This window comes from Astatotilapia calliptera, chromosome 17 (genome assembly GCF_900246225.1).
Source record: "Astatotilapia calliptera chromosome 17, fAstCal1.2, whole genome shotgun sequence".
NCBI classification, from domain to species: Eukaryota; Metazoa; Chordata; class Actinopteri; order Cichliformes; family Cichlidae; genus Astatotilapia; species Astatotilapia calliptera.
This window is the reverse complement of record NC_039318.1, coordinates 15,396,464-15,423,917: the sequence shown is the minus strand read 5'-3', so window position 1 is coordinate 15,423,917 and position 27,454 is coordinate 15,396,464. Positions and strand designations below refer to the sequence as shown.

The 27,454-nt window shown below is 38.3% G+C and overlaps 1 protein-coding gene across 1 annotated transcript; it reads left to right on the top strand.

Annotated features, from left to right (window-relative positions):
- Positions 1 to 7,828: 7,828 nt before the first annotated feature.
- On the top strand, positions 7,829 to 22,965 carry LOC113008785 (desmoglein-3-like). The gene is made up of 14 exons (XM_026146528.1): positions 7,829 to 7,943; positions 10,437 to 10,565; positions 11,420 to 11,575; positions 13,213 to 13,354; positions 13,845 to 14,008; positions 16,059 to 16,193; positions 16,739 to 16,924; positions 17,681 to 18,063; positions 18,146 to 18,288; positions 18,392 to 18,613; positions 18,877 to 19,119; positions 19,675 to 19,808; positions 19,951 to 20,214; positions 20,462 to 22,965. The coding sequence occupies exons 1-14, from the start codon at positions 7,899 to 7,901 to the stop codon at positions 21,473 to 21,475; spliced, it is 3,360 nt and encodes a 1,119-aa protein (XP_026002313.1). The 5' UTR covers positions 7,829 to 7,898; the 3' UTR covers positions 21,476 to 22,965.
- The last annotated feature ends 4,489 nt before the right edge of the window (positions 22,966 to 27,454 follow it).

Below are 27,454 nucleotides of genomic sequence, written 5' to 3'. Positions count from 1 at the left end.
ACTGCAAAATCTATGCCTGCCTGTAATTTCTTATGTGTGTTTTTTTTAAACACTGTTCTTAAGCATGTTGACATGTTTGCATTACTTGAGATGAAAAAATACAGAGTAATTTGCCTCTCTACTTGCATTTGCACATACACATCTGTGCATGTACACGATAATGCACAAATAGTAACTGATGTCAAAGCAGTGAAAGCAGAGACAGGGGCAACTTCTAACACACCGAGGTCTTTTCAGTCTCTTGTTAAAGAGGACAGGTTTATTTATAATGGGCATATGCTAGTAGACATAAAAAGCAGCCACCCTCTCACCTTGCCTTTGTTCCAGCCTTCAACAGGAAACACACCCACAAAAATGATAGAGCAGCAAGTTCAATAGCTGTTGGTCTAGCTGACTTCAAGAGACAATCACAAGATGGCAGTAATGTAAAATATCAATGTCAGTCGGCACTATGGGATTGATGTCTTTCTTTAGAATTCTCCGGGAAGGCACTTGCTTGTGGTCAGGGAATGAGTATCTCCTGCTTAATTCTCATATCTGATCCTATTGAGGACAATGATTTAGAAAATAGATTTAAAGAGCAATTTGCAGGTTGACAACCTCAGTGAATAAATGAGTAGAAAAATGAAGGAATATGTAAATTTACCAATCAAAAATTCAGTCAGTTTTCTGCTGAAAAATCAAACACTGTCTGATTCCAGCTTGCCAGTCCAGTGTACTACTGGTGCACCAAATGAATCCAGTGACGTCGCATTTTGTACTGGCACAAGATGGTGCTATACACGCACTAAAAACTTTCACTTAATATATGTAGGGTTTATTTTCACTCCCTCAACTCCCTTGTTCATTTCAGCATTCAGAACCAAAGTGAAAATCTTTTTCATTTCTACATTTGTTTTAAAAATATGAATGACGTTTTGACCTGAACTAAAGATCCCACTCAAGCTTATTGACAGCTGGCTTTTAAAAATACAGAAATTAAAGTCATTAGCAATGTCCTACCAGATTATAAAAAACTCATACTCGTAATAAGAGAGGAGAAGACAAAGAAACTGGAGAGCACCAACAACCAGTTAAGCTTGGTACGGAGTGGCAACCCTCCGTCCTCCATGACAATGTCCCACAGGAGTCAAGACACAGCAAACCTCAGACTCAGCCATATACACTACACACAGACACACTCTTGTGTATATATGTATGTAATCATATATGTATTTATACAGTAGACATGGAGCTGAAAAGAATAACATGCATAAAGATTTTTGCACATACATTTAAAAATATATATAGTTGTACAGATAAGACTTAATATTCATTTCCCATATTATTTCATCATTATCCTCCTAGGACCTGGCGACATCACCTTTTGGGTTAATTAGACCAAAATACTAAATCTTGCTCTACAAGGGCCTGAAATCCACTTACGAGGACATTATACTGCAACTGTTCTACCACAATTTTAAATGAATATCCTCACATGTGGCTCTCATTTTTCTTAGAAACAAAAATTAGGTAAAAAAAAAATCTGGTAATTCTTTGTTTTTACATTCATCAGGTCCCAATCAGCCCAAATATCAAAGAGAAATTAAGAATGCATGCCGTGGAAGAGTTCGGGTCTTAGGAGGTTAAACCAGGGCACTATCATACACTGGGGGACTTCCATTGATGACACATACATGCTGGTTAAGCATGATTCCGCTGCACCCAGACAGTGTTGATATTTTTGTGTGTTTTTTTTTAAATTTTATTAGCTGATGCAGTTTGTGGTGTGGCTTCTACAGAAGAGATATAATTAAATGGAATTGACTGCTGAGCCACTTCCTTCTTGGAAATGAGTGTTATGTTACATAAAAACAACAAGACTTAACAACCAACCTGTCACAGCTTTGTTCTTTCCCACAGAAGAGAATTCCAGTGAACTGTTAACATGGCATCTGAATGGTTTCCAAACAAGTAATACATGTTCAGTCATGTAAGGTCTTTTTTTTCACAGCCACCTTAAGCTACTGGTTGTTGTGGGTCTTTCTACATAGTTTTTTTTTTATTTAATAAATAATAGCATAGTCTATTGGGGTGAGAACAAGACACTTGGCCATCGAAGAATATCCCGTTCCTCTGCTGTGAGAAACTCTTGGTTTGTTTTTGCAAAATGCGGCGACCTTCCAGTTACAGATGTGCTTCCCAACCCACTGAGCCACGGTCGCCCCTTTGTGTGGTTGTGTAACTAAACATCACATTAATTCAGTCCACACAACTATAAAGCTGGTAACGTGACACAGAAACATATTGTGGGTTCTGCAATTAATCATAAGGATTAATAATTAATTAATTAATAATACAGTGTGCTTGCTTTTTTTTTTTAATTCTAACATATGCATTTATTTATAATGTTTTATATACATACACAGATATTTTAGTCTTTTTGCCATTATAGTTCATTTATAAAATACTTGGCACTTTTATTGATAATGTGGTCTAGCAGAACTAAGTGTTTTATAATTTAGCTACAGTAAAGTATATTTCTACATGAATCATCACTTCATTGTTTTCAAATAATGTTGTAAAACTACCAAAACGACACAAAATTTACAGGTTCTCTAGTCTTCTGTGAAAGACATCGTCTTTGTTTGAATGGCTCATGTAATTTCTCATTGTAATCTACAACAGGTTTCTTTAAACTATAGAGGCAATGTTGTAAAAGCTCGAGTGGGGAGGGAGCTTAGAGGACAAAGGAAGAAGATCAGGGACATAACAGAGAAGCCTAACCTGAAAAACCAGACAGACACACCTCTCCGTCCTTACACCCTGTGTTTTCATGTTTGTTGTGGAACCATTCTGGTTCCATTAAAAATTTCCCAACATTACTTGACGACTTACTGAGAAATTCAGCATGTGTTTGTTTTTGGCCATGCACTTAATTATACATGATTTTATTCAGTCAGTCGTTTTATTTTTATTTCATTTTTTTCATATTTTAGCTACTGTGATAAAGCAGATTCCCAATGTATTATAATTAATAAATTCTTCTTCTTCTGATCATGACCATTATGAATAATAAATAATAATGATATAATATTTATAAATTACAAATACCAATGGCCATAGGTTACAAAAGAGCAACAGCAATCTTAGTGTAGTTAATGGAGGCACAAAATCTGGATTTGGTGAGGAAACTGATTCTGAGACAATTTTTTTTACCTTAATTTTGACTGTTTGACTCAGTGTGTGATCAGCATTTGGCACAAAAACCTTTTGTTTATGTCCTCCCAAAGATTCAGCGGACTTTTTGGCAGCAAGAACCCCCCCCACCCCCACCCCTCCTTTAACTTAGTCATTCATTTAACAGTGAATGTCTAAAAGCATGTCCATACAGGAAGGAATTCACTTTTGCATATTGCTTTGATGGGTAGTCACCAGCAGACATTCCAGACTCTGGCTGCCTAGTTGACTTTCTAATACGTTTACCATCCTGTTATAGGTCAGTGAAAAGTGTTTTTTATTCCCATTGATAGTCTTTTGTTAATTGTTTTTCATGCAGAATTCATGAAAGTAGATGTTTAAGATAGACATTAACTGACGTTATAGACACTTTTATTTTCTGGGACCATGACTCATACAGACACACCTGTTTTCAAGTGAAAGAAAACACCACCCCGTCTCTGTCTGTGACTGTGTCATTTGCAAAGGTATTTGGCTATGCAGAGTGAAGCACTCTGAAATGAGGGAGTGTGCAACCTACGCAAATGTGTATGTGTGCAGTCTTCAAAAAAATGCAGCGGCATCTTTTAACTTTACTTTAACACTTAGTTTCACTTTAGCTTTTTGTATCTTATAACTATTGTCTTCTCCGGAACTCACAGAGGGAGCCACCACAGCACAAGCATAAGTAGCTCACCAGCCTGTTGTTTGTGGTACTATCCCTTGATGACAGTAAACAGCTCTTCGCTAACTGGTAGGTGAAACACTTTAAACCCAGTCAACTGAAGCACTATTTTCTCAACCAGTCTGAAACATATGACTCTATCCTATGATTTCTGACCCACTTCAACCAGCCCCTGTACAGAACACAACAATTCACTGCCAGAATCCTCATGCATACTTATAATTGCTTCAGCCAGCTAACATGCATGTAATGATCTAACCTGGTACAAAGGACGAAGAAAGGAGATTTTACTGGACTTTGAATGTGTGGTTGTTTTGCCAGACATGCTCATCCACTTTAAGCTTATAGAGAGGCAACAGTAGTTAAATAATCACTTCTCTGAATACACAAAAGATCAAACTTTGAAGCAGATGTGCTATAGCAGTGGAAGATCATACCGGGTAATGCTCCTGTCAGCTAAAAACAAGAATCTGAGGCTACAAGCAATATGTGCTCACCAAAACTGGACAGCACAAGACTGGTGATACTGGTGTAGGGGATACGTTCTAGGCCTGAGTATTATAGCTCAGTATTGTTGCTAACCATGCCTTTCCCATTGCTGTCCATCCTTGTGCCATCAAGTTTTGTAGCTTGTGGTTGTTATTTTATTGTGTATTGTTGTTTAGTTTAAAATTAATAGATGTGAGTGTATTTATCGATCAATTAATTAATCAAATAATTAATTGCTTTTATTTCTGCTGGGCTCCTTATGGGAGGTCAGCATGAGAACAGAAAACAAAGAGAGCACACACATATCCACATCACAACACCATAAACCACATGATAAGCAACTGGGGTGGGTAAGGGGGTGAGAGGTGGTATTTCAGTTGTTCATTTCTCTGTCACTGATTTGCATAGGTTGCTGCTTCCCACCTTTTTGTTGTTAAACTGGTCCCGATTTCAGTTCTCGAATCTCCCCTTGATTGCACACCTAGAAGGGTTTCCTATACAGTGTTAATAGTGTAAACTGATTTTATTTTGCCAGATGAATTACTGAATTATTGAATGGACTGGTTCCTATACAGCACTTTTGTACCCAGTTTTTCTACTGCACTTATACCAGGAAAATACAGGAACAGGAACAAACGTATTGCATGCAAGGGTTTATCACAGTGTAGAAAATTTCATATATGCATACTCCTTTACTTGAGAGTGCTTTACTCTGCATAGCCAAATACCTATATCTCAATACTCGCTGGTTGAAATTTGTACCTAGTCATCTTGTTCCTTTTGTCAAAATTACAACCTTCTGGCAAAACTGTAAAAGCTTTAACATGAACATACAATAAACTACAAATCTATTCACTGACAATCTACAAACACTGTGAAACTTCCTGGAACAGGACGTGAGAACACTGAACCTGGTTGACTGGCCCCTCCCTGTGTTTTGACAAAAACAATCTAACCATGCCAAAAACTCTTCTTCAGCTGCTTTTATTTCTGTATTCTGCAGCCAACATTCTTTTTTTTCCCTAGCTAAACCAATCCAAATTTCCAACGGCAGTATCTGCCCTAAGGTAGGAACTCAGTGCTATTAAAAACTGGTTTTGTAGCATGATGACTCATAGAGACACACCTGTTTTGAAGTGGAAAAACACCACACCTTTCCTGACTATGACAGTCTTGGGCGGTTCCAAACACTTAAGTTGATTATGGAGTTCCACAGAATTGCTCTCACATTTCAGTTGCTTTTTCCGTTAGATAAATATCAGAAGTAAAACATTTGCATGATCTCCCTGCACTTGTATGGGATTTGCTCCCTCCCTCCCTTGTCTTAAGCCATGTTTTGAGTTAACTGGTGATTCCGAATTAGTTAATCATATGAGCTAGATGAAGATGGGTAAAATCTGGCTTGTAGTCTGGAGTGCTTTGGGTGATTACTAAGACTAGAAAAATGCTATTACCTGAGCTATAGATGATTCTATACATTGTGTGAATATATCAGCACACCTCTTCCTGTTGGAAGAAGCCAGGAGGTTATCTTCAGGCTGTAGCACTTTACACAAACAAACCATATCTATGGTGAATATATGACAATAGAACACAGGCTTAAAATAAAAACAAGGATTAACAAGGTTCATATTCAACAAAGGCCAGTATACACTAACAGAAGAAATCCAAATCATGAGCGGGAAATAATCATGGCAGCATATAAGGATATATATATCTGAGTGCCAAAAATAAGGTATATACCTAAAAAAAAAAAAAAACCCTAACCAAAAACAATGACATACATGTTTAGACTATATGACTTGTCTGGGTGTGGCACATATTATCAAACCCAACAGTGAGCACTGTTGTTCTTTGCTTAATATTTTCATCCAACAAATTCAGGGTTGCTCTAAAATCATGTATTTTGTTCTAATCTTTTCGACACATTCATTCATTTGGACCTGGATAAGCAGTAATGACTTGGTAGTAGAGCAGGTCATCTACTGATCCTGGCTGCTCCTTCTGTGATGCGTCAATCGAAGGATGCATGTGTGGGACTGTCAGAGCACTTAAGCATAGATTAAAAAATAGGAAAGTTGTAGAAAAGTGCTGCTGAACCAGACCATTTACCATTTATTTAAAAACAAATAGTTCATAGTATGGACAGTCCCTGTCTTTAGAGAGGATATTATTTTCAAAAAGAATTTCACATTTTGACTGGTAAACCCACAGAAAAAACTCTTTCAAATTTGAATGGGAAAAGTCTAAGAAATCATGAATAATTAATGTAAGTGTGGACAGTGAATTTAATCTTTCAGAAGGGTCTGACTTCTCATGGAGAAAAAAATAAACACATTTTTAAAAATCAGACTGCATGGAACCTCAGTTAACACTTTCCAAGTTCACTATATTGACATATTAAGGAAAACAACATATAATACAAATAAATACTTAAATTAATAAACTGTGGCTGAAGTGAAAATTACCTGGATTACTGACCCAGTGTTTTCTGTTTACACAATTTTGAGTCTATTTTATTCATTATTATCTTCTCTGTGTGTGTCTTCTATTTTCTAGTTCAGTTTGCTTGTGCTCTTGAGTTTATCAGTATTTCTAGTTTATGTCTCCCAGTTAAGTCAGTCCTGTCTTTAGGTTTGTTTGTCTCGTCCTTTTTGTCCGTCTCCCTCCGTTCAATCTCCTTCTCAAACTTCACCTGCTCTGGAGCAGGTATAGAATTACATCTATTGATCTCGGACAACTGACCAGTCTCTTTGGAAAAAAGTGCCATCATTGCTGAAAGACTCCTCAAACCTATGATAGTAATAAGTTATGAAGGTGTCGACTATATCAGTGTCATATTGATAAGTCTGTTAACTTACACATAGGCCAAAAATAGTAGCTCTTTTCTGTTCTTAAACATAGCACGCAAACATTCGAACAGGTTTTTAATACTAAACTACTGTCCAACTTTTTTATTATTAATAATTTTATTATTTATTACAGACATTTATACGGCTACAAAGTTTTATCTGCCCTTGTAAAATCAGTCTTTCTGCTGGCACAACACTTATTTATAGTTACGGATGGCCACATGCTGCCAACGCCAACTCTGTCATGTAAATGCTTAGAATAAAACCTGGGTTAACTTAGCATGTTGTTATCCAGCTACATGAAACAGTTGATTGCTGATGTTGTGATAAGTGAATCCAGATAACACTGGCATTAAAGTTACCTTGAGTTACCTTTACATGCTTCACCTTACAAGGCCCTGGCTTTGCCCTCACTTCACACACTTACACAGGAGTCTTTACATGAACAGTCATGTAAAAGATCGACTATCTATGTTTCTCTTGAATTTGATGCTGTGGGGGGGGGTGTCATTGTGTATTTGAGCTAGAGAGAGGGAGAAAGAGTCCCTCCTCCTTGATAAGCTCTGTGATAAGCCACCTCATCTCACTTCAGCTGTCACATTCAGGAAGCATAGCCTCCAGAACTCTGTCGGTTCACTTGATCGGATAACATTCGTTTGGAGTTTTCCCCGATCATGACTCGGGCTTCTTTTCCCGTGTTTGTGTTGCTGGTGTTTGCGGTGAGTTCAGTGCTTTTTTTTTTTATTTAAAAAGTAAAGAAGAAGACAAAAAAGAAAAAGCTATTTCACCACTTAACAAAACTGGTTTTGAAATGTCTTTGTTTATTTTTTGTTATCTGAATTCTGGAAGATGTTTCAGCAAATGAGTTGTTGCTATTATATAGAAACACAACATAATTTTCTCATCCAACTCACTGATAGTAGTTATAACTAGGTGTAATTGAAAATGTTTAGCCGTCATTGCATACTTGGCCGTGCATCTTCTACTTAGCACTCCCTTCTCTGGAAGCTTGAAGTATTCCATGTGAAAATTTTCTCTAGATGGAGTGATTGGGTGTGTTTCTCCTGTGATGCCAATACTTTACCAGCTAGAAAGCTGTTTACCGACTTACGTTAGATTAACTGGTGATTCTAATTTCAAAACATTAGATTAGAAAATGTAAAGGTCGAGCCATTTACATTAAAGTTACTTTCAGCTCCTTTCCACTTAGATTAATGAGAGGTATGACATACAGGGGTGTATGTGATGAAGTGTGCTGGTGTTGTTCCTATTATTTACTGCCATTGGTCAGTTGTGATGCTGATCCTGGACCAGTATTATAATGACAATATAGTTTTTAAAAACTATCACTAATAAACCAACATTAATAACATACGACATACAATGCAATGACAAGCCTGAATTAGCATTATTTTCATATCACAGGAACAACACAAACACGAGGATATCAGACATCAGATACACTTAAAATGTTTTTTTTTTCTAGTTTTGGTTTCATTATCTTTTTGATGTCTGTTCAGGTTTCCTTGTCTGTCTCTCTGTTTAACCATTTAACATTACTTTAATGTTTTGACACTTTTGACACTCATATTGTTAATTGTGTAGTTTTGCACATATCGAAGGCAATACAAGTGATACTGAACGCATCATTGACATCAGGATGATTAAAACAGGGCAGAAGTCCTCTATATGTTTTCAAAGACAAACAGTCTGGCAAGGCTTTCTAACGTTGATCCTGACTAATAAAGAACAAGTCTGTGTAAACGTGAGAGCAAAAATAAACTATATCAATATAAAACTGGGTCCTAAGAGTGTTGACATATATTATCATTAATATGTCCCTGACAAATTTGAGGAGCTAGAAAAGTGAAGGACAAAAAAGAATGCGGCCAGCCTAAAAAAATATGTGCTGTACATGGACAGCATCTTAAAGCTATGTCTAAAGAAGTGGGAAAAACTGACGCAAGGCTTAGGAGAAGAATCTCACACTCCATTTGGTCCATCTATTGGTCACTGAAGCCTTTTCAGAAATGGTCCTAGTGGAAGGGTGGCTGTTAACAAGGCATTCTTAAAATAGGAAAACAGGGAGAAAAGGCTGAGATATTCCAACAGCGAGTGTCTACAGCCATGGTTAAACACGGTGGAAATTCTTGTCAAAATTGATGGAACTATGAAAACAGAACAGAAGTATAGCCAGGACCATCTGAGTGGCTTCATTTTTCTGTATGACAGTTATATTGTATAATTTTAGTGTACTGTCAGTACACTAAAAGGATACATGGATAGAAAAACCCACAGTGAATGATGAAATAATTGCCAGAAAAGTCAACTTTTTTGGAAAGTTGGAGAAATGGAGAGTTTATTGAACCATCTGACAAAACTGTTTAAATATTAATAAGATTTTAACTTCCATATATGACTTTTTAATTTGTATTGTATTTGCTACATCTGGCATTTTTTTTAAATTACTTAAAGTGTGTTGTGCCACTTTTTTTTAGGTTTTTCAGGAGGGGGAAATCAAACTGATAATGTAGAAGTTTTGAAACTCACAAAAACTGTATGTATCAAATATGTCACACTAGGTATTAAGAGGTTAGAGACTTCAACATCATCTTGACAGAGAATGAGACAAAACGCAGTTAGCAGGCAAAAGAGACAAGCATTGTTCTTGAAAACTACTTAAATTACAAGAAAGTTTGCCTAACAAAGTTAAAGAATAAAGGTGGTCATACTAAATATTAATTTGATTGTTAGAATCAAACAAACTCTAATTTTGCCCTAAATGTTATTGTCACGGTCTGCGGTGGCAGATCGTGTGAAGTGGAAAGAGAGTGGACCCAAATTAAAGCTAACCGGGGCAAAACTAAACATGAGCAGATGAACTGATGATCCGACGAGGGACAAAGGGAAACTCACCCAATAAATACACAGCAGGATGATCAGGGAAGTGGAGGCAGCTGTGGAACGAGGAACCAATCAGACTTAACCAGACAAAATAAAACAGGAAACACAAAAGAATGAGACTAAACGAACAAGAAACTAAGAACTATTCATTTCAGGAAGCGAGGAAGCACCAGCAAATAGGATGACAGATCACTACAATAAAAGTAAACAAGGTCAAAAATGCCCAAAACATAAACTCTGGATCACAGACACTAAAGCTATTATGTAAGAGTATTGAAGTTTGTTGTGTTGTGTCTGTTGTGTTATAGCTCCAAGCTCTTGCTGTACAGAATCACAACTCTGGATCCAGTTTGGTAAGAAAAAAGAGAGAATGGGTTCTTCCTCCAAAGCCTCTTAAGGAAAATTTCGATTACACTAAAGAGAAGGCGATTGCTAAGGTAAGTCACTGATACTTAATTTCACTTTAATTCTGTCTCCTGATTATTAAGCATAAATGCCTGTCATAAACAAAAAATACCCATGTATCAGTGAAGTAATTCAATGTTTAACCATGACTTTTTAGTGCCACCAAGATGGTTTTTCTTCAGGTATCGCCTAACCTTTTCTGAAACATTTTATGTTATAGATAAAGCATCGACTGTAAGAAACCACTGGGCAATCAGTCCTCTGAACAATAGCATTAGCATTTCTAGGTGCTGGCTCAAAATAGGGATCCTATTGGATTTGGTTGTGCCAATTGTAAGAGGGCTTTCATGAAATATAAAGACTGTCTAATTGTTTGTGAAGGGATCTTTAAACCCCCATTATTTTCTTGCTTGCTGACAGTGATTTCAAATGCATTCAGATTATTATTTGAAAGTTATGCAACCAAAAACATATAGAAGAGAACACTGAAGAATTGTAATAAACTTATTACCTATAATTAGTGTGCATGTGTCAGCCATCATGCAGCCTGCTTTAGTTTTCCATACTTTCTTACTTTCTTTACTTTCTTTCTTTTATTTCCTTATTGTATTATTTAATTTAGTTTAGTTAGTTACTGTCTTGGAGCACCTGTGACCCCCTAATTTCCTTTATGTATTGAAATATTTTGATTTTGATTATTAGCATACTGTTTAAAAAATGTTTTATTATTTGACAATTTAACACCACCAGCTGTAAGAATAAGAATAAATCAGTTTCACACATAATAAGAATTCATGTTAAAAACAAATTATTTAAAGAAATAGACAACTTCAGTTTTTTGGTGCATATGTGGTGAAATAATGAAGTCTTCCACCTTGTGTTTCAGATTCGATCCGATCTTCAGTTTGGCTCAAATCTTCTCTACTCCCTGGAAGGTGTTGGGGCAAACCAATTTCCTTTCCATGTCTTTGTGGTTGACCAACATTCTGGTGATGTTCGTGTCACTAAATTGCTTGACAGGGAAGTGATCGATACTTACAACGTGAGTCCTCCTGTAGTTCTTCTTTGGTATGGAATAAGATTCAACAGCTGTCCTCAATACATTAAATATTAAGATAATTCAAAATGGACTGCCATTTATATACGCCTTTCCTCGTCTTAATGACCACCTCAGACTATAAAAAACATTAAGCAATACATTCATACAGTGCTTTAGTCTACATAGTTTAAGAATTATCTACAGCTGTGGTGGACGTTTACAAATACTCATCATCGGAATGAATGTCATGGTAATTTTGGGCCATTTCTTTGACCTCTTCTTTTTATGTACTCATGTGGTACATGTATTTTTGACTTTTGCTGCCATGATGCCAGGTCTCTCTTGGAAATTAGATTTTTAATCTCAATGAGATTTTTTTTTTAACCTGGTTAAATAAAGGACTAAAAAAAAAAATCCAATGTCAATCATTTTTCCAAATGATTGTACAGCATTTCGGCTGCACAGTCATTGTACAGGCTGACTGACTCATTAACTTCTCGTTAGTGAGTTAGTCATGATTGACTACAACAGGTAGTTTCTCTTTAACAGCATAAAAAGGATTTTTTTGAACCACTCACTGGATTCACTAAGAACTCAGAACAATGGTAAAGTCCAAGGAACTTAGTGAATAACTAAGGAGGAGAATTGCAGATCTACAAAAGTTAGGAAGGTCACCTCTCACCACTCTTAAACAACTACAGATTCCAAGGTCATCATCAAAATAATTATATACAAGTACAAGTTTTTGGATATGCCACCACTTTGCCAAGTTCTGGAAGAAGATCCAAGCTGTTACCCTCAGATGAGAGGACATTGGTTCAGATGTTCAGGAACAATCCAGGAACCTCTAACACTCAAGCCTGCCATAAACTGGAAACTGCTGGAACACCAGAGTCACTGTGCACAGTGAAGTGAGTTTTACATCACCATGGACTGAGAGGGTGCTGACCAAGAATGAAGCTCCTGCTCCAAAATCTACGACTTCAAAGTTTGACACAGATTTATATCTGCCCACATGATCAAGCCAAAATTGCGCTTTATTGCCGCAGACGAGACAAAGATTAGGCTATTCGGTCTTTCAAGCCCAGAAAACCCTGTACCAGCTTTTCAGCATGGTGATGATTGCACCATGTTCTGGAACTATTTGCTCCCAGTGCTGCTGATACATTGCACAAATGAATGTGGACTGTGCTTAAAAGCCTGTATATATAATTGGGACCACTTCAAAGAAATAATTAAAAGTTCCAAACGACCATGGCACTCATGCCTATGATGAATGCATGTAAACATGTGACCACAGCTGTCGACCATATCAATGGCCAATTAGAAACATGTTAAAGGTTACAGGATACCATTTCAGCCATAGTTGTGTAAAGAAAGATGAAGTGATGGCATTTTATAGAAAAGAAGAAAGACCAATTTTGCCATGATAATATAACGTTCTACAAAGATATTTTTTGTGTTGCTCACTGTAATATATAGTATTTGCTCTGATATTAAATTGGTTTCACTAACCTTTGTCACCTAAACTTGTAAAATGCACCTTTACTGGTGGTAAATCCATACTGCAAGGCGTTGTAGTTTATGTCAAGCTAAATAACGAACAACAATGGTTACATTTCTATCTACTACTCTTTCAGTTGTCTGGTGTTGCTATGTACAAGAATGGCACAATTGCAGAAAAAAAAATTGACTTACGAATCAAGGTTGTAGATGAGAATGACAACTCTCCAGTATTTCCAGATGTTGAACCTGTTGAAGTAGATGAGCTCAGTCCTAAAGGTCAGTGGTGTGAATCTCATTCAAATTTGTAATGGTAGTGAGCGGTGTAAAACGAAATGATTGAATTATAAATTAAACAAAAAGGATTTTGATTTTTCTAGTGTTTGTGTAATTGAGTGATCAAATTGCTAAAGTCTTTCCAATGAGCTGCTGGAGGTTACAGACAGCCTGCGTTCTGCAGTTCATGTTATTTCACTATTATTATTATTTTATATTTATTTATTGTCTGATCTTGTAAATAACAATTTTCTGTTAACATTTGCTCATTATGTAAAAAGCATTATTTGGCACACAACAGTTAGGAGCTCTTCTTGACAAGTTTGTATCATTGTTTTAAAACCAGGGCAGGACACTGCACAATATCAATATGGAGAACAGAATGTCTGTTTTTCTCATGTACAGTGTCAATGAATGTGAAATTAAGTTTTGTTTAAAATTTAAAATTCAAATTAAATTGAGTTTTGTTTTGTTTTTTCATTTAATGCTACAGATACCTTGGTTACGACAGTCACTGCATTTGATGCTGATGAACCAGGAAATCTCAATTCTCAGATTGCTTATAGCATCATAGTTCAGAATCCAGCGGAAGATATGTTCTACATAGACAGACAAAGTGGATCCATCTTTGTTAAAAGGCCTGTTCTGGACAGAGAGGTATGAACTATGTATGTTTGACTATATGATTCAAGAAAGTTCTTTTAATAACATGGGATAGTGGTGAGATATATAACCACTATATATGGCTATATAGGGGAGGGGGAGGGGGGGGGGGAATAACTATTTATCAGAAAAAAAAATTTGTTTATACACTGGAGCATATAGTAAAAGAGCATATAGTAAAATCAGTGGCAGCTGAAGGGGCAGGTTTTATCAGTAAACCACAGTCGTCGACACAATTGAGCTTGTTTTTTATTTTGTGTTTCGATGGCCTGTCATATTCATTCCTCGATCTCTGTGTCCTCAGAAAGGGCCTTTAGAGACATTATTATGGAACAAGCTTAGCAAGCCAGAGCAAACATCCAAGGGCAAATATTCTGGATACAGTAAAGGCAGAGGGTCCTTGTTACCCTATTTAACAAATCTGTCAACCTTTTGACCATTCCATAAATAAAAGTCTCTATTGTGTTTGTGTTAATGAAACTCAAATCCTTTAAGTAATTACAAGATAACAATGATTATTTTCATTCAGTCCATTCAGTTAGATACTATGACAAAAATGATGAATGAAACATCTTGATAACATCCCAAGTCTCTGTTCTAACTCCAGTATTGTACAAACTAGAGATGGACCGATCCGATATTACGTATCGGTATCGGTCCGATACTGACCTAAATTACTGGATCGGATATCGGAGAAAAATAAAAAAATGTAATCCGATCCATTAAATATCACGAAAGCACCTCACAAAACTTGCAACACGCCGTAACTCACCTCAGAACGTTAGCACGTCGGAGCAGTATGCATCACGTGATAGAGCGGCTGTGGCATGCGGGACCTGTCGGTGCTCTGGATAGCATGTGGAGCTTCGCTAGCAACCCGGCATTTCATCTCCGACAAAGTTTTCCCGAGAGAAGTAAAGCAAGTGTGTAAGTCCATCTCTAACTGTTTGTAAAGCATTCCTGCTTTAAGCTTAACAAGCGACTGCCTCTCCTGCTGCTACTTCAATCATGAAACTGCTTAACGGTCAGCTGATCGGCTTTTCTGTCGCGAGTCCGTGTCTCTAGTTTGCTTTTGGCCCACTTTGCACCAGAAAGAGGAAACCAGCGGCTGAACAACAGCAGCACGTTTAAGCTTGATAAGCTGTTGTTAGAATTTATTTAATATTACTTTCTACTCGAGGATCTTTTTCTACGTAGCTGACGCTGGTAACTGTGCAGGGACGGATCTAGCAAAGTTTAGCCAGGGGGGCCGATAGGGCATGAACAGGGAAAAGGGGGCACAAAGACATACTTTTCTTTCTTATTCTCATTTAAAATGTCTAGCTTTTAATAAATAATTATCTGACACCCAAAGTTTTAATCTGATGTAAAATGAATAGAAGTCAATTACTGTATATAGTAACTATTAAGTCTAATATATATACCCTAGTAAGCTATAGTACTTTTTCCTTTGGGAAGGTACCATCTGTGCAGTCTGCAATTTTGTTGAAGAAAGATGTTGAATCTATTTAATATTTCTTGAAAAATAATTGATTTCTGTGCATTTTTTTTTTCACACTGCATCAAATTAAGGTTGATTACGTCGATTAAGCATCATGAGGTGGAGCGTGAGGGGTGGTTCCCTATTTTTTATTTATTTATTTTTGTTGTTGCTGGGAGTTGGAACCCTATTAGTTAGGTTGCTTAATATTTATGCTAAGTACTCTTTAAAATACCAGAATAGGGAGGATGGTGTAGGTTTGAGTTTATTAGATTGATCAGTATTGCTGAACTATGAAATATTTTTTTTGCATACAGGTATAACAGAATAGCTTTAGTGTAGTTGTTGTTTTAAACTTGAGTATGAACTTATACAAAATGCAGCAAGATATTTAAAAAAAACAGTTTTGTTGATTAAAAAACACTATATCGGATTCATATCGGTATCGGCAGATATCCAAATTTATGATATCGGTATCGGTATCGGACATAAAAAAGTGGTATCGTGCCATCTCTAGTACAAACGTATTTGTTTAATGACTATTTTGATGTCTTTTAATTTCAGACATGTAGTAAGTACATTCTGACGATAAAAGGTCAAGATCGAAATGGACATCCAGAGGGAAACACCGGAACTACCACTATTACCATAAATATCCTTGATGTAAATGACAATCCTCCCAGACTGGAAAAAGATCAGGTACCTCTCTTCCTTACATTTCTCTATATTAACATATACAGCAGGGGAAATATTTATTTGACCACCTGCTGAATTTGTGATTTTGCCACATAGAGAGAAAAGTATTCATTTTTAACGTGGTTTCATTTTAATGGGAGAGGCAAAATATCAACCAAAAATCCAGAAAAAAAGAACATTACATAGAATTATGAATTGATTTATAATAATAATAATAATAATAATAATAATACATTTTATTTATAGGTGCCTTTCAGACCCTCAAGGTCACCTTACAGTAACACGTGAACAATAGCCAATTGCATGTCATTGCGTGAAATAACTATTTCGTTGGCTGAAATCAAAAAGTTATTTCAAATGGCACAGAAAACAAATAATGTGCAGGATAGGACTGACAGAACAGACTGAGGAGGCTCACACAACACGAGTGAGGATGTGACCAAGAACAGAGTGGCACAGACAGTATATACATAGGAGGAGATTAGGGCAAAGTGAACACATCCGGACACAGCTGAACTCTAATTTCATGTTATGCATTTCACTTACAGTATGAAGGAAGCATTGAGGAGAACACAGAACAAGTGGAGGTGATGAGGATCCAAGCAGAGGACCTAGATCTGAAGGCCACAGACAACTGGAAAGCTGTCTTTAATATTGTCAGAGGCAATGAAGGCGGGTATTTCAGCATTAAAACAGACCCCAACACCAACAAGGGCATCTTAATGCTTGATAAGGTACAACCTTTTTAATTAAGAAGAAATTATGTGCTGTTACTCAGCTTTTTTACTATCTGGCAAATGCAAAGTCAAACTCTGTGGCAAATGGCCCTCTTATGAATGAGGTAAGGATCAGAACCTTGATCACTGCAGGGTGATGATTGTTTCCTATGGTTGACTATGCTGCCATTCACAAGAGTGCTATTCACATATATGAAGATTTGTTTTACTTTGGTTTCACATTTCATTACTTTGTTACAGAGTTATATAATGTCATTCCAATAATATGTTACTTTGGAACGCATTACACCCTACAATGTGAACTTAGACTCAAAGTATTCCAAAATTTGATAAGTGTCTCTTATCGATAAAGCTCGGAGTCGTTAAATTTTGCCTTCCAATATTTTAAGCTGTCATTGACTTGCTTATTCAGCTTGCGTCAAGTCCCTGTTGTACTACCCTGTAGTACTTGGCTGGAAGACAAAACTATTACCACTGTATGAGGTTTACTGGCCATTGCTATATGACTACTGCCCATTACTTTAACAATTTTTTTCAGAACATTCATAACACATAGCACAGGAGCATAATTTTGCAGGTTAGTTTATATAAAATCCATAATACCTTTTGTTTTACAAAAAGCAAAAATGCATCAACAATAGCAACACTCCAATTATAGATGCATATAAAACACTGTATTGTTTCTTATGTGTCATCAATCATTTTAATTATTTTTTGAGCTAAAAGATATGTTCTTGTATCCGTCATTTACAGGCTGTGGATTATGAGGATGTAAAGAACCTTGAACTAGGCTTAGCCGTCAGGAACAAGAATCCATTAGTTGGAAGTGGAGGCAGTGGAGCAAGTGCAGCATTTGGAGGCGGTGGTGGAGGCGGTGGTGGAGGTGGTGGTGGAGGTGGTGCCACTGGTGCCAGTGGTGCCAGTGGAGCAAGTGGAGCAAGTGGCGGAAGCAGTGGAAGATTTAAAACCTATCCTATCAAAATCAATGTGAAGAACCAGCCGGAGGGGCCACGATTTGATCCTAAAATCAAAGCTATTCCTGTCTCAGAGGAAGGGAAATCCTTTAACATTAAAAATGTTATTGCAAGCTACCCTGCAAAAGATGGGGATACTGGACAACCAGCTAAGGCAGTCAAGTCAGTCCACATACATATGTGTCAGCTTCTCTTTCTGTGCACAATAATAGTGATACTCATAACTGGTCTATTTCTGCTGTAGGTATGCCAAAGGCTCAGACCCTGACAACTGGCTGACTATTGACCCAGAGACAGCTGAGATCAAACTCAACAGGATACCTGACAGGGAGTCTCCATACCTGGTCAATGGGACATATTTTGCCAAAGTACTCTGCATTTCAGATGGTACGGCATGAATGTTGAAGAACTCTCTGGAGAAATATCAACGCAAAAAAATAAATAAATAAATACTGGATTATATATGTTTGTTTCTGGTTTTACACCACAGACATGCCTGGTAAAACAGCCACTGGTACGATAGCCATCCAAGTGGAAGATTCTAATGACCACTGCCCCACCCTGACCAGCAATTTCCAGACTCTGTGCACCACAGCAAATGCTGTAATTGTGAATGCCAGTGATCAAGACGCATATCCTAATGGACCTCCTTTTAAGTTTGAGATTATCCCAGAAAATACTAAAGGGAAATGGCACATGGAGAATCTAAATGGTGAGATGATGATTTCAGTTTTTTTGGGGTGGTTTTTTTTTTTTAGATGTAGTAGTTAAATAAAGAAAACAATGACAAAAGACAAAAAAAGGTCAATATACTAAAGTGTTGTTGTTGCTGTTGTTTGCTTTGTTTGTTTTACAAATTTTAAAATTTTATTTTGAGATAAAAATGTGGATTACAATCTGTCATATACACTCTAAGACTAAATCTATGAGTAATGCATATACATACTTATTTCACATTTTTCTGGTTTCTGACAGACACTACAGCTATCTTGCGGTCTCAGGAGGCTTTTTGGCCTGGTGTTTATGAAGTGGAATTTGTGGTGAAGGATCAGCAGGGACACGCCTGCCCTGAACCTCAGAGAATGACGGTCCAAGTTTGTACCTGCGAGAATGGAGTTGTGTGTGGAAACCAAGGCAGCAATGGTCGTGGTAGAAAAACAACATCATTAGGACCTGCGGGCATTGGGCTAATACTAGCGGGCCTACTACTGCTCTTGAGTAAGCATTATGTGATTTTTTTTTTTTATTTGAGAAATTTGATAAGATAAAAAAGGACAATGAAAGAATTATACTGATACTCGAACCATAACAAAATGTAACTCTCTTACCTAGAAATTTAAATAAAACACTTACTGACTACTTTATAGGTAGACTTGGTCAGCTTTTAATTATATAAATATATAATCAGCCAATCACATCACAACACCATCTATAGGGAATCTATGGAGAATAAAGGCAGGTTAGGAAAAGAGGCATAAACTGGTACTAGCAGGGTTTACCTAATAAACCCTGTGTCTCTCCCAATAGGAAATACATAGCCAAAAGTAATTACAGACCAAACTATTCTACACTTGCTACCAATAACTACAAAAATTAAACAGATTAGACTTTTGTAACAATTTAAAATCCCCCAAAGCTTACCAAAGCTTAAAGGAATCCCAGTAATTACATCTATTTTAGGGATTTTACACATTCTGAAAAACTGTTTCACCTTCTTTTGACCTCACACCACATTTGTAGCTTTAACTTTAAATAAAACTTTTTTTTTTACAGTCATTCCTCTGCTACTGTTCTTCTGCTTATGTGGATCTGCTGTAAAGTTTCCAGACCTCTTTAGTGACATGCCTGACTTTGAGACCAAGTCACACCTTATTAACTACCGCACCGAAGGGCCGGGAGAAAACACGGTGAGACTGCAACTACCTTAAGTGTTGAAAACGGGAATAATCTCGGCATCGATGATGATGTCTTTGTGAAAGCTCCTTCAAAGTGATTTTTAATCACAATAAAAAACTGTTCACTGTTCTAACAATTGTATGACTTTTATAGGAAGGGCCACTACTTGTGACTTTTGGCACAGTTAAAAATGGAGCAATGGCACCAGCGGGAGGTTTTGGTTATGAGGCATCTCTCACTGACATTGATGGGATGAAATTTGGCACCTATCAAGGTGGTTTTTCAACTGACTACAGACAAGAAATGAGGGGTTTCACTGATTTCCATTCAGAGTTTGAGACCAGAGAATCAAGGCAAGGTGGATTTTTTGATAGCATTGCCCTGCCACGTCACTTCCTGGCACAGTATTACTCTCAGGTGAGAAATTAGCTGACAACTAAATGGACAACTAAATCCAATTAAATGGAAAGTTTTAACACTAAATGTGATATGTAGTAGCTTTACTAATGATGTTAGGTGAACACACGTGTTAATGTTGCAACTAATAATGTTTATGTGGATATTATTCACTTTTTATTGGCTGTCACTGTCGTCAATAAATATGTCTTTCGTTATTTTTAAAGTGTATTGATTTTTTTATTGATTGATTTTTTTTTTTATACAGAAGACAGTCAGCGGAGAGGACAACCTTGGCGTGAAGGATGGTTTGTTGGTGTATGATTATGAGGGCCAAGGGTCCTCTGCTGGCTCAGTAGGCTGCTGTAGCCTTTTGGAGTCAGACAATGACCTTCAGTTTCTTGATGACCTTGGACCAAAGTTTAAGACTCTCGCAGAGGTGTGCAGTGGCAAGACAATTTCTTGTGATGACAAACAAGCGCTACCCATTACCCCTAATGCCTACATCAATACTCAAACCTCAGTATCAAGTTTGATGAGTGCACAAAAGCTCTCCCCTCCACCCAAACTGGAGCCTGCCATCTCCAAAGTGGAGCAGAGTGTGGTCAGGAAGACAACGGAGCACTCTGAAATTGTAAAGGAAAGTACAGCCAAGGTGAAGGAAGAGATGAACACAATGAAAACAGGGTTAGCAAATCAAGGCCAGATGCTCCTAATGCAGCAGCAGCAGCAGCCTGTGTACTACACCACCACTCCTGTGTTGCAGCCAATGCATTATGTAGTCCAGCCACAGGTCCACAACACTGTGCTGCTGGCTGAGGCACCAACCACCAACCTTCAAGGCATGGTACTGGTTAACAACACACAGTCTGGACCTGCCCAAGGAGTATTCGTTCAAGGGCAGACACTAATGTCCAGTGGACAAGCCCAGGGCCCTGCAATGGTGCTGGTGGAGAATGGTGACACCCATAGTTGGAGTGATGGCCTGATCCAAGCTGGGAGCTTGTCTGGGTCCCAGACCATGATGGTTGTCAAAGGCAAGGCCCCTTCAGGGTCAACGAAAGTGCTAAAGGGGAGCCCGGGTCGTCTTGTTCAGGGAAGTACTCTACTGTCAGAAGGGGTCTCAGGATCTAAGAAAGTGCTGACAGTTGGAGTGCCAACTATGACCAAAGAGCAGCTGGTTCAAGAGGGAGGTCTTTCAAAGAAGAGTGAGGTCTTTGGCTCTGAAAAGGTCATCTACAGCAGGAGCAGCCAATCTACTGCCTTAAAGGCAAATCAGTAGAGCATTCACTGTAGTGACCCACCTACTGGTTTTTAAGGTGACAAGAGAAAATCATTAAATGGCAGATGAATTCCTGGACAACAGACGACCCTTTTTAGTTTCAAAATAGTGCATTACTCTTATGCTTTCAGTATTTTCATGGGAAGCCTGTAAGAGCAAATGGTGGTGGTGAAGGGTGGTGGCGTGCGTGTGTGTGTGTGTGTGTGTGTGTGTGTGTGTGTGTGTGTGTGTGTGTGTGTGTGTGTGTGTGTGTGTGTGTGGAGGGATATGCAGCTTGTGCAGCTTTTCCTGGATGAAATGTAATCATTTCACAGATTAAAGGATACCCTTATTACATTTTAGTAGATGTTGCACTTTGAAATGTTGCTACTATCAAGCAAAACTTAGACCTGTGGGAATAATCAAACCATTCAGTAATCCATAATCTCCTTTGGATGGTGCATTTATGTCATTGAAGAGATCACTTTCACATTACTCATCACATCATAAAGCTGATAAATCAGAATGTGTTTTTCCAATTGGAATGAACTTTGCCTCTAAGAAGACAAGTGGACTCAAATCATGACAACAAAATGCTCACTACAATATCAGGACATCATCTTCTCATGTAACTATCAACTTTACCTGCTCTTCTTTGTTCTCAAGTTAACACTGTATTATGTGTGTGGGTATAATTGGTATCAATTGTTACATTCTCATGTTATATTTTAGGTCATCACTGCTCTCATTGTCTTGTTTTATTTTTATACCTATATACAATCTGTGTGTTTTTACACTAATAAAATAAAAACATTAAAGTCTTTTAGCTCATTGAATTTGATTGTTATTGCTCAGCCTAGACTGATGGGTACTGCAGAATGAACAACCCAATTTTGTGAACACAATAACTCAAGAATGATGTGATGTGGCATTTAGAAAACCATAGGTGCGTCTACTAAAAGTCTCAGACAAGTTCATATCTTGCCGACAGAGGTCAAGTTTTCTGAAAATCTTGCGAATTTAACAATTTGATAAAGACGTCATCTATAAGTTTCAAATTGATACCATAAGTTGCATCTGTTAAAACTCGCAGATTTCATTTCTGAAAATCTGGTGCATGCTATAACTCAAGAAAAGTTATGATACCATAGGCATATCTACTAACAGTGAACTTGAATAATTTGGTGACCTTGACCTATCAAAGGTCAAATAGACCTTTGACAGATACAATCATGTGTGGTCATATATACCATCATGTCAATGCAGGCAACAATACACTGTGATTACAAGAGCTTTCAAACATTCATGCAAGGCTTAATAAAATAGGTTTGCTTCTGGTGATATAGGTATTTCTGGGCTGACCCCCCAGTCAGAGAATTATTTTTAAATCTTTGGGGTTTTCTATTACATTGGTAAGGATTTGTGGCTGCGTTGATATGTAAAACCTGGGGTGTTATGTGATTGTGAAGAATATTTTTGCCAATAAAAACATATAAAATTCTAAATTATGACCAGTGTTGTAGAGCGTATACTTTACAGGGAATTATGCCACCTTTCTGCTGGATGTGGTGATCCAGCCGATCACCAGGCGACAAGCAGGTGGGTTGATTACCACAGGTATGCATGGGAAAAAGGTGGAGTAAAAGTAAAGTGTGGTTAACTAATGTGCACACGTGCACACACACAAACACACAGGAGGACTGGTGGGCTATGACAGAACCCCCTTCTCCTAATGGGAACATGCTGGAAACCAACCATGTTTATCAATGTGGAGGCGGTGAAAGGCCCAGAGCATGGCCTTGTCCAGAGCAGCTGCCTGTGGACTCCAGGAATCTTCTCTTGTCCACAGTCCTCCTTACGATGTACACTGGGGGGCTACCAATGAGCTGGGCAGGTCAGGTGAGGTGAGATGGCGGCACAGGAGACTGGAAAGGGTGAGTTTTAACTGAGATACATGAAAAACACTTTGAATGCACATCTTGCATGACAGATTCAGCTGCACAGAGTCAGGGTTGATCAGAGCCTCTATTTTAAAAGGTCTAATAAGGTTAGGTGAGAGTTTGCATGATTCAGTGTGTAAGGGAACATACTTGATAGAGAGCCATACTTTGTGATCAGGTTAATAACGGGGTTCAGGAGTCCAACGATGGTCTGCACATTGTTTATTTCACTCCTCGGTCTGAGCAGCCCGTGTCACCCTTAGAGTTGCTGACACCAGCTGAGATGGTGCTGAACTGACGACACAGAGCACTTACTTTCAATAGAAGAAAACAGGGGTGGCTAAGAGCCCCAGGATGATTTGAAGCATGGGTGTCCAGTGGGTGATGAAGTCAAAGAGTTGTAAGAATACTCTGTCCACACTAGCTGAGAGATGCAGGTCTGATAAGACTTGTTGCTGCAAGAAAGCCATTACTAAGACATCAGAATAAGACACAGAGGCTTGCCTGGGCGATGAAACACCGCCATGGACTGGAAGATGTTATTATGGACTGATGGAGCAAAATGTAAAACATGGAGGAGGAAGTGTGATGGTCTGGGCCTGTTTTGCTGGATCCAGGGTCGGTGACTTGTACAGAGTGATAGGCACCCTGAACCAGCTCCATGCAATACCTCTGGCATGTACCAAGTTGGTCAAGGGTTCATCCTACAGGAAGGTAATAACCCAGAACATAAGTCCAAGCTATGCCAGAACTACTTCAGGAAAAAAGAACAAGGTAAGCTTGAAAACAAAGAGTGGCCAGCACAGTCTCCAGACTTAAACCTCATCAAACTATGTTAACATTTTGTTTTTGTGGCCCGCAGTAAAGGTGTTTGCTGCCTGGCTGTGGTGCTCCTTGTTCGTTTGGGTCTCCTGAGTGACCAGAGACCAGAGAGACACTCTGAGCCAGAGAGACTGAAGTCCATGGCACCACGGAAAAAAGTGAAATTGAAATTGTAACAGGTTGATATAAAATTGTGAAAACTTGGCATCTTTGTCTTCCTTCTCATTATTAACCTAGCAAGGGCGAGTGGGGGATTTCTTTTTTTATTAGAGATTATGTATCGGAATTTCAGGAGCGGGACCACGTCTCCAAACACGCTCCCTCCAGTTGTCATCTATAGGTTCCCCCAGTTCTGTAAGCTGTTCATTCTCGTTTACGTGCCCCACCCTCCCTCCCTCCTTGTTCTCAGTTCTTTAACTTCTTCATTTCTATTTAGTACATTGGGATCTGCCAGGCCCGGGAGCCGTCGCAGGTGGACGCGATGGAGGAGGCACACTTGCACACAGGAATTTTTTTCATCCCACATACAATTTGTTTACAAAATACCGATACTAGTTTAGGTCTGGTTGAAACACAAACCACTGGGTCAAAGACCCAGAATCATCACACTTATGCTTCAGCCAGCTACACAAAGGGTTTGCTTTCTTGCCTCTTTTATTAGTTTTTTTTCTGCTTTGCTATATCAGTGTTAGTCCCTATGAGACCATTGATTCTTGCAGCATTAAGTGTTGTGATTTTTTGATTCAAGTGAAGTGCTTTTTGAACTTTTTGAAAGCAACTGACTCACATAGTTATGTTGATATCCCAGTCTCAATAAACATATTCCGCAATGCTTCCGCTTGTTTGTGATGCTCCTACGAACTGACCAGTAGCCATCAGGTTGCTGTTAGAAGCACTGCATTAAAGAAGAAATAAAATAAAATGTAAAAAATAAAAAAAAGAGAAAAGCACTGTGTGTTTTGTTTTTTGTTTTGTTTTCTACAAACAAACAAACAGTCATATTCAAAGTAATCTCAAATTAGACTCTTGCACTTTCTCCCAATGTTTCCTGACATGATGATGCACTTGCCATCTGCTGGCATAATGCAACACAACAAGAAAAAAAAAATAGAAACTAGACTTCACATTAACCGTGGACTATTGTTTGACGCACACAAAAACAAAGAACTAAAAAAAACTAAGCACGTTTTCTCGATTATTTTAGTTGATTTTAATTCGTTTCGGGAACGCTCAATACAGTTTCAGTTAGTTTTCCTTTTTTCACAAACCCTTGTTTGTATTTATTTGAGTTAAAAAAATGTTTATTTAGTTCTAGTTATTTTGTTGTTTTTCATTAATGATAATAACCTTACTAGTCAAAACTTGAATCCTACAGTGCCACCTTGCCAGGTTGAAGACAGGTTAAAGCTTAAGCCCCCTCCCCAGAACAAACCATACATGCATCAATCATCTAACCTTAATCGATATTTCTATTATCATGACAAAGATATTCTATTTACTACTTCTAATGATTTTATTCAAATATAGAAGTTAGTTCACAATGATAAAAATACCAAACAAAAGACTGTCAAACTCTCCTTTGTTTTTTAAGTACTTGGTAAGCTTTCAGTTCCACCCTAATATAGAAAGACTTGGAATTTGCCACTTCATGTTTGACACTCTGTACCTCCAATATAGTGGCAACCTGGAGCAGAACAGCCTCCCAACATTCCAGCCTGAAGGCTAATGAAGCGTTGAAGCTTTCCATCCAATTGGTTTGGGAAAAATGTTCATTTCTCAATGCATATGTGAGAAATTAACATTTGTTTTTTGTGGTCTATTCATCGAATTTATTTATTAATGTGTAATTACTAAAATTCGTACTTTTGTTACGTCCTGCAAGGCAGATTATGTAGAGAAGAGAGTGTGGACCCAAGAGCAGACACTGAAGACTGACTTACTGAGAGAGAGCTTTATTTACAGTAGGAGGCAACATACAAACAAGAGAAGAGAATGGCCATAACTTAAACTAAGAAAAACCTAAACTAGGAATGCTAACAAAAAGATGCAACCAGAGACAAAGATCTAGGAAAAACCTGAAACCTGGAGGGAACAACAGCAGGACGAACGCAGATGAAACACATCAACTCCGAAAGTTGGTGGATGATATCACTCTCATTGGTTTGATCCAGAATGATGACAGTCCGCATACAGACAGGAGGTGGACCAGATGTTGCACTGGTGCAGGCAGAACTACATAGAGCTGAACCAGTTCAAGACTGTGGAGATGAAGGTGGACGTTTGGATGACCAAATGATTCCTGCAGCTAGTGAGTCAGTGATGTAGCTCTCTATTGCCTCTCTCTCAGGCTTTAGAAAGTCTATACAGCCGACTGGTGGGCAATAGAGCACCAGGAAATAAGTTAATACTGCAGTCATTGGGACGGTGAGGCAGAGGAGAAAGATTCAGTAATGGAAATACTGGGCATAGTGGACCGCAGACAGGTTTTGTAACACCAGGTACTGCAACCAGAAACGCAATTCTTAGCCCAATCGATTTGCAGATTATGATGGCTAAGCCAGGGACAGCCGAGAACCAATGGAGTACCAGGGGCATGGAACAAAAACAGGTTGACCTCCTCCACATGATTGAAGGACACAGGCTCTGAGCAAGAGTCTCAGAGCCTTTGATCAGCACAGCGCACGAGTGAGTGTGGGTCATATACAGTAATTTTTCTTGGCAGGTAAGACCAGGCAGGGAAACATCTTGAGTGGTGAACCCTAGTATCCCCACAGTTACTGACAGGCAGACTCTTTTGGCTGCGACGGGCAAGTATCAATTTAGTGTCCTCTTTTCCCACAACAGAAACACTCACCCGCCAGCAGTCTTCTCCCCCGGTTGGAATGGGATAGCGTAGCTGGTCCGAGCTGCATCGCCTGCTCCTCCCCGTCAGTTTTGAGTACCACCTGAGCCCATTTTAGCGCTTGTCCCATCAGCAGCTCCACCATGAATGAAACCTTGGCACTGTCTGAGGAAAAGGTGCGATTCTGCTGCCTAAAAACAAGCGCACGTTGGGTGAGAAATCCCCCACTTTTCTCCAACTCTACCGAAAACTTATCTGGTGTCTGCAGTTGCTGCTACCACGGAACAGGGGGAGGAGAGGGAGGAAGAGGACAGGAGGCAGCAACATGTAGCGTTGATGGTGGAGGTGAACAAATTCCAACATTGGAGCACTGGGTCTGAAACACACCTTAAAACT

What these genes read in the sequence shown, in the direction of transcription:
- LOC113008785 (XM_026146528.1), top strand. Translation starts at nt 7,899, where the DNA reads ATGACTCGGGCTTCTTTTCCCGTGTTTGTGTTGCTGGTGTTTGCG. An exon ending in GGCCTGTTCTGGACAGAGAG is followed by an intron (nt 14,009 to 16,058) that starts GTATGAACTATG and finishes TTTTAATTTCAG; the next exon opens with ACATGTAGTAAGTACATTCT. An exon ending in CCAGACTGGAAAAAGATCAG is followed by an intron (nt 16,194 to 16,738) that starts GTACCTCTCTTC and finishes TTTCACTTACAG; the next exon opens with TATGAAGGAAGCATTGAGGA.